This window comes from Ornithorhynchus anatinus, chromosome X1 (genome assembly GCF_004115215.2).
Source record: "Ornithorhynchus anatinus isolate Pmale09 chromosome X1, mOrnAna1.pri.v4, whole genome shotgun sequence".
Classification (NCBI taxonomy): domain Eukaryota; kingdom Metazoa; phylum Chordata; class Mammalia; order Monotremata; family Ornithorhynchidae; genus Ornithorhynchus; species Ornithorhynchus anatinus.
The window spans coordinates 80,025,061-80,041,042 of NC_041749.1; the positions used below are offsets into that span (position 1 = coordinate 80,025,061).

Below are 15,982 nucleotides of genomic sequence, written 5' to 3' on the forward strand. Positions count from 1 at the left end.
TGCTCTTTCCACTGAGCCACGCTGCTTCTCCATATTAAACACTTGGGAGAGCACAATATAACAATATAACAGACACATTCCCTGCCCACAATGAGCTTACAGTCTAGAAGGGGATATAGACATTAATATAAATTATGGATACGTACGAGTGCTGAGGGACTCGGAGAGGAGATGAAAAAGGGAGCAAGTCAGGGTGACACAAGGAGGTGGAAGAAAAGGAAAAGAGGGGTTAGTCAGGGAAGGCCTCTTGGTGGCGATGTGCCTTCAATAAGGCTTTGAAGTGGGGAGAGAGCAATTGTCTGCAGGATATGAAGAGGGAGGGCATTCCAGGCAAGAGGCAGGACACAGGTGAGAGGTCAGCGATGAGATAGATGAGATCAAGGTACAATAAATAGGTTGGCATTAGAGGAGCACAGTGTGTGGGCTGGATTGTAGTAGGAGAGCAGCAAGGTGAGGTATGAGGGGGCAAGGTGATTGAATGCTTGGGTGCTTTAAAACTGATGGGAAGGAGTTTCTGTTTGATGCAGAGGTGGATGGGCAACCACTGGAGGTTCTTGAGGAGTGGGGAAACATGGACTGAACGTTTCCTCACCCCCATATCCCCCTGTTGTTACTCTGTGGGTCTTCAGGAAGCAGCTGGGGAGAAGGGTAAAATACTCTCTTGTCAATCAGGCATGCTGTTATTATGGTTCTCAGGGTGAGCTCTAGGGGGGACTTTATGGTTCTCTCAATCATATTTACTGAGTGCTTACTGTGTGCAGGGTACCGTACTAAGCGCTTGGGAGAGTAAAATGTAACAAAATAACAGTCGATAGACACATTTCCTGTCCTTTATTTGTCACTTGGGTACTGAGTGTTAGATTAGCCCCATGCTGATTTGGGGCAAAAATGAATATTTCCACAAGAAAAACACTCTATGAAATACCCGTGCTCCATGCAGGTTTGACCAACATCTATCCTGCTTGTTAGGACTTGGTGCCCATACCTATACTCAATTCCTTATGCATGTTACCTCTACATCACCCACGAGATATACACTTCGATTACTTCACATTATAAAATTTAAAGCAGCATGTTTTTACATACTACGTCTAATATATGGAATGATATCTCTAGACTGTAAGCTCGTTACATTGTCATGTACTCTCTCAAGAACTTATTACAGTGTTCTGCACATAGTGTCCATCAATTGTATTTATCGAGTGCTTACTGTGTGCAGAGCACTGTACTAAATAATAATAAATAATAATGTTGGTATTTAAGTGCTTACTATGTGCAGAGCACTGTTCTAAGCGCTGGGGTAGATACACGGTAATCGGGTTGTCCCACATGAGGCTCACAGTCTTAATCCCCATTTTATAGATGAGGTAACTGAGGCACAGAGAAGTTAAGTGACTTGCCCACAACAAGCTTACAGTCTAGAGGTAGAGACAGATAAAATATGAATGAATAAATTATGGATATGTACATAAATGCCTTGAGGCTGAGGGAGGGGTGATTAAAGGGTGTGAAGCCAAGTACAAGGGTGATGCAGAAAGGAGTGAGAGAAGAGGAAATGAGGGTCTAGTTGGGGAAGGACTCATGGAGGAGATGAGCCTTCTGTAAGGCTTTGAAGGTGGGGCGAGTGATTGTTGAATATGAAGAGGGAGGGTGTTCTGGGCCAGAGGCAGGATGTGGGCGAGAGGTCGGAGGCTATTATTATTATTTTATTATAATGATTATATTTTTATTATTATTATTTTACTATAGAGTATAATATATAGCCATTCTCCCAGATGCTCGGTAATTGATGCAGAATAGAGTCATCCATCAGTGCAAGGGGGATACAATCAGTTCTCCGGTAACACGGGCATAATATTACACTAATATTACACTGTGTGCCGAGATAGGTGCGGCATGCATATGCACAGCCATTTCTTCAGACATCACAATCACTTCCTATCCAAATGAAAATACACTATCAAGAGGATGTTCCATAATTCCTTAACAGCATTCTAACCAAAATGCACAGTGAAAATGGATATTATGGGAGAGCTGAGTCAATCTGGTAAAACATCACCTCGCACTGTAGATGCATTCAAGGAAAACTTTGTCTTATGAATTACTTCTTCAAAATTAACCAAAAAAAATAATAAAAACTTTTGGACAAATGCAGAACTCAAAATGTATGCAGGGAGGAGAGGTTAAAAGTATCTTACTATCTTTCTGAAATTTTTCTGCTCCTATGCCTATTTTCTTCTTTCCACGACTCCCACTCCAGCCTTCTTTTATGATCTCCTATTTCTGTTCTGTACTTTTTCAGGACCTCCTGGGATGGTGCTGCTGAGAAATCCACAAACCCTTTCTTCCATGGCTTCAGAGAGCAGTGGGAGAGAGAGCCGCCCAACATGAAGCCCTAGCTTCCGGGAGCTGGAGGAATTTGATTTCAGGACAGCAGTGTTTAAGAGTGTTTGTATGCTAACTGTAAGTTTTAATAATTGTGGTATTTGTTAAGTGTTTACCATGTGCCAAGTACCCTACTAAGCGCTGGGGTACATATAAGATAATCAGGTTAGCCACAGTCCCTGTCCCACATGGGGCTCACAGTCTAAGTAGGAGGAAGAACAGGGATGTAATCCCCATTTTACAGGAAATACAGTTTTTACAGTTTTTTAAGGAAACTGAGGCACAGAAAACTGAAGCACTTTGCCCAGGATCACACAACAGACAAGGGGCCAAGTCCTCTGACTCCCAGGCCTGTGATTCTTCCAACTAGGCCATGTCTCATCTCTAAATTTCATCTCTAAATCTCATCTCTAAAGAGGGTCAGTTCTTGGCCCTCTTCTGTTCTCCATTTACACTCACTCCCTCGGTGAACTCATCCGCTCTCACGGCTTTGACTACCATCTCTACGCAGATGACACGCAGATCTACATCTCCGCCCCTGTCCTCTCCCCCTCCCTTCAGGCTCGCATCTCCTCCTGCCTCCGGGACGTCTCCACCTGGATGTCGGCCCGCCACCTAAAACTCAACATGAGCAAGACTGAGCTCCTCATCTTCCCTCCCAAGCCCGGTCCTCTCCCAGACTTCTCTATCACCGTGGATGGCACGACCATCCTTCCCGTCCCGCAGGCCCGCAATCTCGGTGTCATCCTTGACTCGTCCCTCTCGTTCACCCCACACATCCTATCCGTTACCAAGACCTGCCAGTTTCACCTCTACAACATTGCCAAGATCCGCCCTTTCCTCTCCACCCAAACGGCTACCTTACTATTACGGGCTCTCGTTATATCCCGGCTAGACTACTGTGTCAGCCTTCTCTCTGACCTCCCTTCCTCCTCTCTCGCCCCGCTCCGGTCTATTCTTCACTCCGCTGCCCGGCTCATCTTCCTGCAGAAACGATCTGGGCATGTCACTCCCCTTCTTAAACAACTCCAGTGGTTGCCTATCGACCTCCGCTCCAAACAAAAACTCCTCACTCTAGGCTTCAAGGCTCTCCATCACCTTGCCCCTTCCTACCTCTCCTCCCTTCTCTCTTTCTACCGCCCACCCCGCACGCTCCGCTCCTCTGCCGCCCACCTCCTCGCCGTCCCTCGGTCTCGCCTATCCCGCCGTCGACCCCTGGGTCACGTCCTCCCGCGGTCCTGGAACGCCCTCCCTCCTCACCTCCGCCAAACTGATTCTCTTTCCCTCTTCAAAACCTTACTTAAAAATCACCTCCTCCAAGAGGCGTTCCCAGACTGAGCTCCTCTTCCCCCTCTACTCCCTCTGCCATCCCCCCTTTACCTCTCCGCAGCTAAAGCCTCATTTTCCCCTTTTCCCTCTGCTCCTCCACCTCTCCCTTCCCATCCCCACAGCACTGTACTCGTCCGCTCAACTGTATATATTTTCGTTACCCTATTTATTTTGTTAATGAATTGTACATCGCCTTGATTCTATTTAGTTGCCATTGTTTTTACGAGATGTTCTTCCCCTTGACGCTGTTTAGTGCCATTGTTCTTGTCTGTCCGTCTCCCCCGATTAGACTGTAAGCCCGTCCAACGGCAGGGACTGTCTCTATCTGTTGCCGACTTGTTCATCCCAAGCGCTTAGTACAGTGCTCTGCACATAGTAAGCGCTCAATAAATACTATTGAATGAATAAATTTGAAATGGTATTTGTAATATTTTTAGAAGGGTATATAATAGTAGTAATAGCGATAATAATAATGATAATAATAATATTTAAGCACTTCCTATGTGTCAAGCACTTTCCTAAGCAGAGGTAGATACAAATCAATTAGGTCGGACACAGTCCCTGTTCCACATAGGACTCACTGGCTATGTAGGAGGAAGAATAGGTAATGAAACCCCATTTTACAAATGAGGAAAGTGAGGCTTCCAGAAGTGACCTTCTCAAGGTCACAGGCAATAAGAATCAGCATGGCCTAGTGGCAAGAGCACGGGCCTGGGAGTCAGAGGACCTGGGTTCTAATCCCGGCTCTGCCACTTGTCTCCTCTGTGACCTTGGGCAAGTCACTTAACTTCTCTGTGCCTCCGTTACCTCATCTGTAAAATGGAGATTTAGACTGTGAGCCACATGTTCGACACATGTACGAGTTTATATCTATCCCAGCACTTAGTACAGTGCCTGACACATAGTAAGCACCTAACAAATAGAATTTTTCTTAAAAAAGTATGAAGAAAGCTGCCACAGGAGATGGCCAGGCAATGTTCTTGCGGTCAGGAAGGGGAGGAGAGAGGAATGGCAATGGAGTACTTAGAGAGGACCGGAACCAAAAACTAACTAGGGCTTCAAGACTTAAAGCCAGCTAGTTCTTTAGCTATAGCTGAGCACAAATGGGGAACCTGAACAACTGGCAGAGCACAAGAAGACTGGCCCCATTTGGCTGGCACATTCCCTGATATGACCCAAATGAGTACTGCCCAAGGCCATGCAGACTTGAGATTTTGGTTTCATAGGCAACATGCCTTTCTATAACCTACTCCAGCAGGTCTGCATCTATGGTCATATTCCTGTAGAATGAGCTATGTTCTGTCTTGATGAGTTAAAAAAAAGTCCCAAGCAGGTTTCTGCCCTTTCTCCTATCTCCTTCATCCCACTGATTCTTTTGTTTCCAACACCTCCTTTGCTGCCTGCATACTATTTCCCCTTTTTACTGAATCCGTTTGAATTTCCTCTTAATTATAACACTGTAATTTGAGACATTTTAAGGGACAATAATTCTTGATTTAAAGCAGCAAGCCCCAGTGTAGTACAGGGTACTGTGATGTGGATGGGACATTCCCTCACATCAGCCTCCTGAATATTTCAAATCACACGTACTACCTCTACCTCTTCTCACCGCCAACCTCTCGCTCAAGTCCTGCCTCAGGCCTGAAACGCCCTCCCTCCTGATAATTAGTCTCTCCCCATTCGAAGCCTTATTGAGGCACATCTCCTCCAAGAGGCCTTTCCTAAGCCCTCCTTTCCCCATCTCCCACTCCCTCTGCATCACCCTGAATTGCTCCCTTTACTCACTCATCCCCCTGAATTGCTCCCTTTACTCACTCATCCCCCCTCCCAACTCCATAGCAGTTGTATGTATCTGTGATTTATTTATATTAATGTCTGTTCCCACCCGCCCTCCCCCCCCCCCCCCCCCCGCCGCCGACTGTAAGCTCGTTGTGGACAGAGAATTGTCTGTTTAATGTTATAATGGATACTTCCAAGGACTTATTACAGTGCTCTGCACGCAGTAAGTGCTCAATAAATGCGATTGACTTATCGACTGATCTACTACACCAACAAATACATTCCCAGCTTCTCTCGAGACAGAGGGTGTGAGTTTTTAGGTATTACTAGGATAGAATTCACAAATTTATTAGCTTTTTAAAAATAGTGGGTTTTATACATTTTTAAATCACGTGCTGATTTTGCATCATATCTGATGGTTAATGACGTATTACACCCCTCCTGTTATTTTCTTTTCAGAACCTCCATTCTTTTAGAAATGTTGATCACACTTCTCACGCCTTGTTGCGGATAAAAATAACGAGCAGCCTGACTTCCAATTCCGGATAGGACATAATTCTCAGGTGAGAGATGGGGTGTCGTCCGTGGGGAACCCGTTAAAACTGCAGATGGTTCTCCTTCCCTGTTGCTGCTCTTTTCTTCTTGCCCTGGGTGCTGAGCTGAGACCCCTTCCCGACTAAACACCCCGGGACCTCTGAGGTTTGCCACAGCCTCTGACCGCCAGCCTTTGAGTCAGCAATTCCCGGATTCTGGGGGTAGGCTAGACGGCTCTGGGTTTCTGGAATAGTTCTTTTCCTTCGGGGGCAGCCCCTTGAGGCCAGGTCAGATCTGGATGAAGGCGCGCAGTCCCGGCTCTTGCTCTTTGGGATTCGGTGAAGGAGATATAGGGCGTCGGGTTGCGGAAAAGAAGAGACCACCACTCTCGGGGGGAGTAAGCTGGACTCCTGTCACGCAGAGAGTGGGGAGAAGGGGGAATGGGGAGAGAGGAAGGAGGGAGAAAGAGAGGAGGGATAGAAGAGGGCCAGAGGGGGAAGGGGGGGGAGGGACTGACTGTCGGGCAGGGGAGGGGCGGGGGTTTCCCGTTTACAGCGCACGGTTGGGAGGGCAGCCACAAACTGTTGGGGGAGTACCTGCCCGCGCTGGGGAGACACCGCCCTCCGTGGGTGGAAGGGAGTGGGCAGTGGGTTCAGGAAGCCCATCTCCTCCTGGAGCCGGAGGCCCGAGGGCATCTCCTTCACCCCGGTGTCCGGGCTCCCCGGCCCGCCTCGGCCACTACTCGAGCCACTTGCATCGGGAAGCCGGAAACGAGCTAGACCGGCCCACCTCCTGCGGTTCAAGCGGGGGGGTGGGGGGAGAGGGGGGGGGAATGGAAGCTGCCCCCCTTGGCGAGCTTAGTACCCGGCTGCTGGAAAGTACGCCCCAGAAGCCCCGCCAGCCCCTGCCCCCGAGCACAGAGACTGCTTAGGCCGGCTACTCGCTCGTCCCCTGGCAGCCGCTAAAGTCCAGCTCTGCCCGCTCGGAGGGCTGCACGCGGGGCAGGCACAGGACAGGCGCATGCGCGCCAGCCCGAAGAGTTGTGAATGGTGTGACTTGTTTGGCCGGAGTTTACGAACGAGCGAGCTAGCGCACAGAGAGAGGGGAAGGCAGGGAGGGGCGAGGAGGAGGAGAGGGGAAGAGGGAGGGGAGGAGAGGAGAAGAGTGAGGGGTTGGAGGGGGGAAGAGTGGGAGGGTGAGGATAAAACTCAAGGGGAGAGGGGGGAGAAGGAAAGGGAGGGAGGGAGGAAGGGGTGGGGGGCAGAGAAGAGAAGTAGTAGAAGGGGGAAGGAGAAGGATGTGAGAGGAGGGGGAAAGGAGAGGGAGGAGGGAGGAGGGGGAAAGGAGAGGGAGGAGGGGGAAAGGAGAGGGAAGAAGTAGGATGGAGAAAGAGAAGGGAAGAAGTTGGAAGGGAGAGGGAGAAAAAAGGAGGAGGGGGAAAGAGAAGGGAAGAAGGGGAAAGAAGTAAGAAGGGAGAAGAATGAAGAAGGGGAGGGAGAAGGAAGAAGCAGGAGGGAAGGGTGAAGTTGTATGAGGAAAAGAGAAGGGGGGAAGAAAGGAGAGGGAAGAAAAGGGAAGGAGGGGAAAGAAGGGAAGGAGGAGGAGGAGGGGGAAGGAGAAGGGAGAAGGAGGGGGAGAGGGAAAGGAGAAGAAAGGAAGAGGAGGGAAAGGAGAAGAAAGGAAGAGGAGGGAAAGAAGGAAGGAGGAGGAGGGAAAGGAGAAGAAAGGAGGAGGGAAAGAAGGAAGGAGGGGAAGGAGAAGGAAGGAGGTGGAGGGGAAGGAGAAGGAGGAGGAGGGGAAGGAGGGGAGGGGAAGGAGAAGGAAGGAGGAGGAGGGGAAGGAGAAGGAAGGAGGAGGAGGGGAAGGAGAAGGAAGGAGGAGGAGGGGAAGGAGAAGGAGGAGGAGGGGAAGGAGGAGGAGGGGAAGGAGAAGGAAGGAGGAGGAGGGGAAGGAGAAGGAGAAGGAAGGAGGAGGAGGGGAAGGAGAAGGAAGGAGGAGGAGGGGAAGGAGGAGGAGGGGAAGGAGGAGGAGGGGGAGGAGGGGAAGGAGGAGGAGGGGAAGGAGAAGGAAGGAGGAGGAGGGGAAGGAGAAGGAGAAGGAAGGAGGAGGAGGGGAAGGAGAAGGAAGGAGGAGGAGGGGAAGGAGAAGGAAGGAGGAGGAGGGGAAGGAGAAGGAAGGAGGAGGAGGGGAAGGAGAAGGAAGGAGGAGGAGGGGAAAGGAGAAAGATGAGGGGGGAGAAGGGGAAAGGAGAAAGATGAGGGGGGAGAAGGGGAAAGGAGAAAGATGAGGGGGGAGAAGGGGAAAGGAGAAAGATGAGGGGGAGAGGGGAAAGGAGAAGGAAGGGAGGAGAGGAGGGGGGAAAGGAGAAGGAAGAGAGGAGGGGGGGAAAGGAGAAGGAAGAGAGGAGGGGGGAAAGAAGGAAGGGAGGGGGGAAGAAGGAAGAGAGGAGGGGGAAAGGAGGAGAGGGAAAGGAGAAGGATGAGGGAGGAGGGGAAAGGAGAAGGAAGGAGGAGGGAGGAAAAGGAGAAGGGGGAGTGGGGAGGGAGGGAGGAGGGGAAGTGAGGGAGAAAGGTGGGAGGGGGGGGAGGGGAAAAAGAGGAGGGGAGGAGAAGGGAGAGGGAGGGAAGAAAGGGGAGGTTGAGGGCGGAGGCTAGGGCGGAGGGATAGCGGGCGCGCGAGAGGAGAGGGGGGAAACAAGAGGCTGAGGCAGAGGAAGTCGCAGCGGCTGCAGCAGCGAGGCGGCGCGCGAACTCAGTCAGCGCGCGGAGCAGGCTCCGGCGGCGGCGGCGGCGGCGAGCGGAGCTTGAGGCGGCGGCGCCACAGACGCACATCCCGCCGGCCAGGAGCCGGGGGATCGGCCGAGTGGGGCAGGGAGACAAAGGGAAGTGCCGCGGTCGGTGATTCCGAGCCAGCGGCGAGCAGCCCTCGGAGTCCGGCTCCATCCCCCGCCAGACGGCGGACCCAGGCGCCAGGCATCTCTCTTCAGCCCCGGCCGACCCCGCCCGGCCCTCTCAGGGCGGGAAGATGCCGCGGGTCGTTCCCGACCAGAGGAGCAAGTTCGAGAACGAGGAGTTCTTCAGGAAACTAAGCCGGGAATGCGAGGTGAGGGCTCGACGGGCGAATGGCCGGGAGATTGGGTGGCCCCTCGTAGGACCGCGGGAAGGGCGGGGGGGAGGGGGCCGGCCGCCTCTCGGGCCCCGGAGTGGGGTTGAGGAGAGAGGGCAGGGGCCAGGCCGTTCCCGGCGCGAGGTTTCCTGAGGTTCGAGGACCCGGGAGGGTAGGAGAGAAAGTTTCGGTGCCTCTTGTCAAAGTGGCCCGTCTCTTAAACTTCCTGCGAGGTGGCGGCGGGATCAGGAGGTCGGTGCGCCCCGTCGGATGGCTTTTTTCCCCACCTCGGCCCCAGGAAGGGAGACTCCGCACGGCGCGCCTCTCTCTCCCTCCCTCTCTTTCCCTTCCCCCTGGCACCCGTAGCGTTCGTCGCCCCAGACGAAGCCCGGCTCTGCCCTCCCCTTCCCACTCCCGGGCAGATGCTGCGGAGAGCCGGGCCGGGCGCGGTCCCGGGTGAAATTCGTTTCCCGTGGTTTTGCAGGGCCGGGGGTGGGGGTGGGGGAGAGGGTGTCAATCTTTCCCTCCATGGTGTCTCTGCCGCAGACTCAGCTTCCTCTTATCTCCGCGCAGCCAGCCCAGGCGGAGAGTCTTCAAGGATTTAACTTTTGATTTTTGGCTCCTCCTGTTCTTTTCAGATTAAGTACACGGGGTTCCGAGATAGACCTCACGAAGAGAGACAGGCGAGGTTTCAGAATGCTTGCCGAGACGGGCGCTCGGAAATCGTAAGTGCTGCTTGAATGAAATCACTCCCTCTTCCCGCCATCCCCTCCCTCCCCCACGATTTGGAGGGGTTTTACCTGTTGAGCTTGGCTTCGCTCCCGCCTCTACGCCCCCCGCCCCAGGTTGTTTCAGAAAAGCGTACGACTCCAACCCGGAACTGTGCAAAGCTGTGAAACCCGACTCACTTCCTACTGAGAATTCGAAAATATGAAACCGAGGTCGGAGTAGTTAGCGTTTTAACAAGGAGGACGTCTGTTTCACTGCCGCCCGCATGTTTGTTGGCATGTTTCTTGATAGGGTTTATAATCTCGCAATAAAACAATGGGGCTAATAAATTTAACTCCTTAAAACGAGAAACGGCTACTCGAAGGGCCCCCACACCAAACCGAGCTAATGACCATTTTCATTTTAGACTCGATGAGGGGCAGGTATGTTTCCTGAGGGGAAAGGACCACTTAGGAATTCAATCAATCATATTTATTGAGCGCCTACTGGAGGCAGACCACTGTACTAAGGGTTTGGGAGAGTACAATAGAATTAATAGCCATCACCACTCCCTATCCTTAAGAAGTTTACAGTCTTGGAGGGTTGTAGCCTTCAAGAACTCGGAACTGCTTCGAGGATTAATAGGAAATATTTGGTTACCTCATAAGAATTTATGTCTTGCCTGTTCGAAGCCACATTTTACTAAGCAGAGGTCCCTTGGTAGAAATACAAGCCAGTGAAAGGGTAGTCACATATCGGAGAGGCTGTCAAGCACCCCTGTTTCTTAACTAACGAAACAAGTCTCTCTCCTACCTTGGGATTCTTGTGCTCATAAAAGATAGATAAAACTTCGAAAGCAGGGGAAGTGTATTTTTAGAATGTAAGTTCCCGGCGGGCAAGGAAGGTCCCTCTCTGCTTTCTATTGCCTATAGCGCATTCACCCAACCTTTGATTATCTGTGGTAGAAGTCACGGATGGCCTGCCCACATGGAAAACAGATCACTCAAGGACCCCATTTTTGGCAGTAGTTTTAGCTTTCTCTGCCACCAAACCTTTTACTGGAGCTTTTAATAAGTAGCAAAATTGATTAGCTTGTTTCATCTTTCATTTATCCTTTGTACTGCTTGATGGAAATGAGATGTGTGTAGCTGTCCTTCATGTTTGAAGGTGATACAGCTGACAGTGAATTTTTATCAGGTGTGGCCGAAAGATCCATGCGCAACCGACAGTCCCTTCCATATGATATACGTGTAGTTTTTTTATTGGTTTTCATAGCGCGAAGATTGTCACACCACCAGGCACTGTCATGGTTCTCGGAAGACTCCCGGTTTGAGTTTAAGTGAGCAGGCAATTTGGGGGGCATCATTTCTAACCCCTTTACCATGATGGGGTGAGTAGTCCCTTGCTGGGTAGGCCTGCCGGAATGGTGCTGTCATTAGCAGTAAGCAACTAATGCTAATTAGCACTCAGTGACATGGCAACAGAAAGGATAAAGAAGAGAAGCCAGGGACCTGGATAATCCACCAACTGAATAATAAATCTTTGAATAATTGAGTTAACTAGATTATTTAATATTGGAGTGCTGGCAATCAATTGCCTAACATTGTAAAATGGAGTATCTTTGTCTCAGACTTTGGAACTAATTGTGAAGATTTTGTCATGATATTTATATACAAACAGGAAGGAAATGTCCATAGCCTAAATATCGAGAGTTAAGCATTAGGAATCAATTTCTCACTAAACAAAAGATGGATTAAATGACAGAAAATGCTTTATCTTTTATATACGCTCCTTTTACTTATAAACGCAACGTACTAATTTAGAGTTTTATTTAAGGTAAAGGAATTATATGAGTAAACAAAGTAACTTTTAAAGGAACAACTGACTAGCTTGTGTATCTGTCTAGGGATATAGTATGCGGATTAGATGTGGCCTGAGAATCCACATGGTACAACTTTTTATACCATTGTTATAAAGTGCAAATGTAAGGTTGTTTAAAGCTTCAATCAGTTGTCTAAAAATCAGAGTTTTCAAATAATTGGATTGAAAATGTATTAATGTTGCGACATGCCAACTTTTTCTCATCTGAAAGGATTTCCTATATCAGATATGGGGTGCAGCAAATGCAGTGTAAAATTTTAGAAGTTATGGACTGTCAAACTTCCCATATAATGGTTATCTCCAGGCATGTTTTTATAAATTTAGTAAAATTCATTGGACTGTTTAACTCTTCTATATATCTGGCAATTAAAAAATCATATTTTGTAAAGAAGCTCAGACAATCTGGTAAAATTACAAAATTAAATCCAGTTATTTCCACTTGATGCTTTGATTTTTCAGGATGTGTATTTAAGAAATCTATTTAATTTGAGCTCCCCTTGAACTTTTCAATGTTTTAACACATAGTCGATTCATAAGTGGACAGTCTATTGTACTCTTGTATACTTGCGACTGAGTTGATTTGCAAAATAATTTAAGTTAATATGATATATTATTAGGACAAGAGACTATCAAATCACCAAATTCTAGAAATACGGGGAGAAACATTTTGAGTCAAGTCTGTGAAATATGTTGCAAAACTTTGGTTTATGGAAAAAAAACTACCTCAATCTAGTATACTCCTTTTCAAATATGAAAAGATGTCTGAAGTGATTGTTCAATTATACATGGAGGAATGTAACATGTGAAATGACTGCAGTTTGAATTTGATCGAACAGTAAAAGGACAACATGCTAAAAATGTCTTAATTTTCTCATAGAGAATATCTATTATGTTTTTCATCTTTTGCAAAGGTGTGTTTGGGTTTAAAAGGACACTTTACAGTTTTGAAACCAAGAAAACGGAGAGCATATCCTTTCCAGTTGTGCATTTTCTGGACAGTGAGAAGATGAGTTATTTCACAGAAAACCTGTAGACTACATAGTTGTCAGTTTACAGCATAGAAGAAAATATTTTCATTCAACTGTGTTCTTTGAGAGTACTGGTCTAGTCTATCCATTGTAACCAGTTTTTTTGGAGGGGGAAGGCTAGATTTATGGTTTTAGTAAAACTAGACTCCTTAGCAAATTACAAAACTGAGATTTAATGTTTTGAAGAGATTTCTGTAGGGACAGTGCAGTGTTTTTTCCTCTTCAAATGCCTTAGTTTGAAAATTATGAGGAAATTACTTCACCCAGTTGTGATTTTGAAAATAAAAAGGATAAGAGAATGGTAAAACTAGAATGTTGCTGCAAATTAAGATTGAGTGCCTTGATTTTCAGGTGAATAAGAGGACAACAGTTCTTAAGTAGGCAAAACTATGTTTTAGGATGTAGTTTTTTACTTCATGGAGGCTCTTACATAATCCTCCTTTTAAAAAAGTTTGATCTCAGTTTTGGAGGTGTTTTTTTACGTAATGACAATTTACATTAAAAACCAACTTTCTAAGAATATTATGAGGGATATCAAAGTTCTGTTTGGTCTAATAAAACTACTAAAATTGAATTCCATTATATTTATATTAAATTTTATTATTTATAAATATATTTATATTATATTCCAGTATAAAATATTCCAGTATATTTTGAATGATTGTCCTTTGGGGCAAAGATGCGGTAAAGACATGCAAATCAGCATTTTCTTATCATTTTACTACCCCTTTGCCCCACACAACCTCTTTTGCCTGAATGTAACTTGAAAATAATGGGAGAAATAGACTCTAATATCTTTAAATTTATGAAATCTGTTTAATGCAGATGGAGTCATACTTCCAGGAGACCCATAACTTTCAAGTTTTCTTTTTCATGCGTAGGCAAATTCAAACCATCTATTAGTTTAGGTTTTGCATAGTATGGACTTCTCTACATTCTCCCCTCTATTCCTTCTGCCCTCAGAAAAAGGAGTTTGGCAAAATAATTGACATAAAATGATGAAACCTCCTGAGGTTGGCAGCTTCACAGGGGTGAGGTCATAAAGACTGTTTTATCTTTGGATGGCCCCCATAGACTGTCAGACACTGGTTCCTTGAGAGGTAGTAGAGGTGACTGTTTATTAGCACGCACTGAACTTGTGTTCAAGAAGCAGCGTGGCTTAATGGATAGAGCTCCGGCTTGGGAGTCCGAAGGTCGTGGGTTCTAATCCCGGCTCTGCCACTTGTCTGCTAAATGCCTTGGGCAAGTCACTTCACTTCACTTCTCTGTGCCTCAGTTCCCTCATCTGTAAAATGGGGATTAAGACTGTGAGCCCCATCCGGGACAGGGACTGTATCCAACCCGATTTGCGTGTACCCATCCCAGTGCTTAGTACAGTGCCTGGTACGTAGTAAGCACTTAACAGATACCACAATGATTACTATTACTATTGTGCCAGCTTTCCCGCTTCACACTGCAACATGTCTGTGGCATGTGGGTGTAGATTTTAATTATCATTTGTTGCAGACTGACTTTCTCTTGGATACACCTGCTTTGGCTGCCGCCATAGTCTATTACTATTTAGCATTTGTTTTGATTAGAAAGCTGCAAACATTTTTCTCTAATTCTCAAGGGTGTTAATTCTCTTTTGTGAATGTATTGGTTACTTTTTTTGCTTTGTTTCAGTTTAGAGTTTCAATAATTATTCCTAAAGAGATAGAAAAAAATTATTAACTCTGAAGATTCAGTACCATCCCTAGACCAGTTTTTGTTTAATGTATTCCATATTCAAATTAAAATAGTTACAAATGAGTTCTGGTAATAAACTGATTTTACTATTCTTTTCGGATAACTTCTTGTGCAATGTTGGTTTTTTGCATTATAAAATTACTCAGTCCCTCTTGGGAAATTTGTGTTGACATTCCTTTAAAAAAAAACACTCCCATGAAATTAAATGACTTATGTTTGTTGCTTTATGGGAATCATAAAGTGTATTGGAAATAATGTAAAGGGAAGGCAGCCCTGTCCTAGAATGCTAGATGCCTGATGCGTAAATGTTGGAGCAAAAGTATTTACTAAGAGGCACAAATCAAACCTGTAGTCCAGTATTGGGAGGTGACTTGAATGTACCAAATAACCATGTTTTTTGTCGTACTGTAATTACGGTACCTGAGGAAACCTTGCTAAATTGTGTATATTGTAACTATTTTCGGCATTCTGAATGTAATAGTGAACATGTTTTATTTGAATCCTATTTCTCTAATATTTCAAGCATCTTACCCTCACTAATTGCATTTTCGCAAATATCTAATGAATGTCCAGTCAGATGAGCAGAAACCTATAGGGCAAAAGTGATATGACGTGTAAAACTTGTCAACAGTATAATCAGAGCACTACATAATGGAAATAAAGAAAGCATTTGTCTTTGCATACTTATATATTCCCCTTTTATAAATAAGGGGAACGCTCCTGGGCTGCTGCTACTGGATCAAAATAAGGAATGCAGCTATTTAAACAACTTGTCTTGAAATGTGAGCCTTTCACATTTAGTTGAAATAGGAGTATGCTACTTAAAAGCAAATTACTCCAAAGTTTGCCTCAGTTAAGACCAAAAATGTTCTTTACCAGTGGTCTTGAAAAAAAGTTCATTGGGCAACATTGTCATTTTGATGATGGAGACTCATTGTTATAAAGAAAATTGTTTTGGAGTTTAAAAAAAAAAGTGCTTCTCCTTATACTAATCCCAAGAAGTAGAGCCACATAATTATCTCCATTTTAAAAATAGGGAAACAGGCACAGTGATTAGGTTGTTTAGGGTCATAGAGCATATCATGGCACTGTTGCTTTGACTACTGAGCCAGACTATCTTCTGTCGATGGGTCTCTTCAAAGAATAAATATTAGGTTAATATTTTTCTCCACTTCATTCTACCTCTTCCCCTTAATATAGATCAGACACAATTTACCTTTTCGGTAGATATCCAAGAGGACAGAATTTCAACCATTGAAGTTGTCTGGGATTGGATACATGTGGAAGCATGAAAGTAATTTCTATCAGCAGACCACACTCTTTGCAAAGGGGGAAAATTCCTATTTCTGTTGAGATACTGTCATCTCAATCGAAGAGAAAGCAAGAAAAACAGATTTTTTCTTTTCCAAATGCTTTATGACCAAATCCTGAGAAGGTTTTGGAATTCTCTGTTTTTGTTTCAAGTCATAGTAGTCTTCATGTTGAAAACTGTTTAGTTTTAAGCA

The 15,982-nt window shown here is 46.3% G+C and overlaps 1 protein-coding gene across 2 annotated transcripts in view; it reads left to right on the forward strand.

Annotated features, from left to right (window-relative positions):
• Positions 1–8,808: 8,808 nt before the first annotated feature.
• CBFB (core-binding factor subunit beta) overlaps positions 8,809–15,982 on the forward strand; it is a 61,644-nt gene continuing 54,470 nt past the window's right edge. For both annotated transcript variants that reach the window (XM_029050646.2, XM_029050648.2), the window contains exons 1-2: positions 8,809–9,129; positions 9,771–9,857. In XM_029050646.2, coding sequence (XP_028906479.1) covers positions 9,052–9,129; positions 9,771–9,857 — 165 coding nt within the window. In that variant the 5' untranslated portion in view covers positions 8,809–9,051. The remainder of the gene's footprint in view (positions 9,130–9,770; positions 9,858–15,982) is intronic.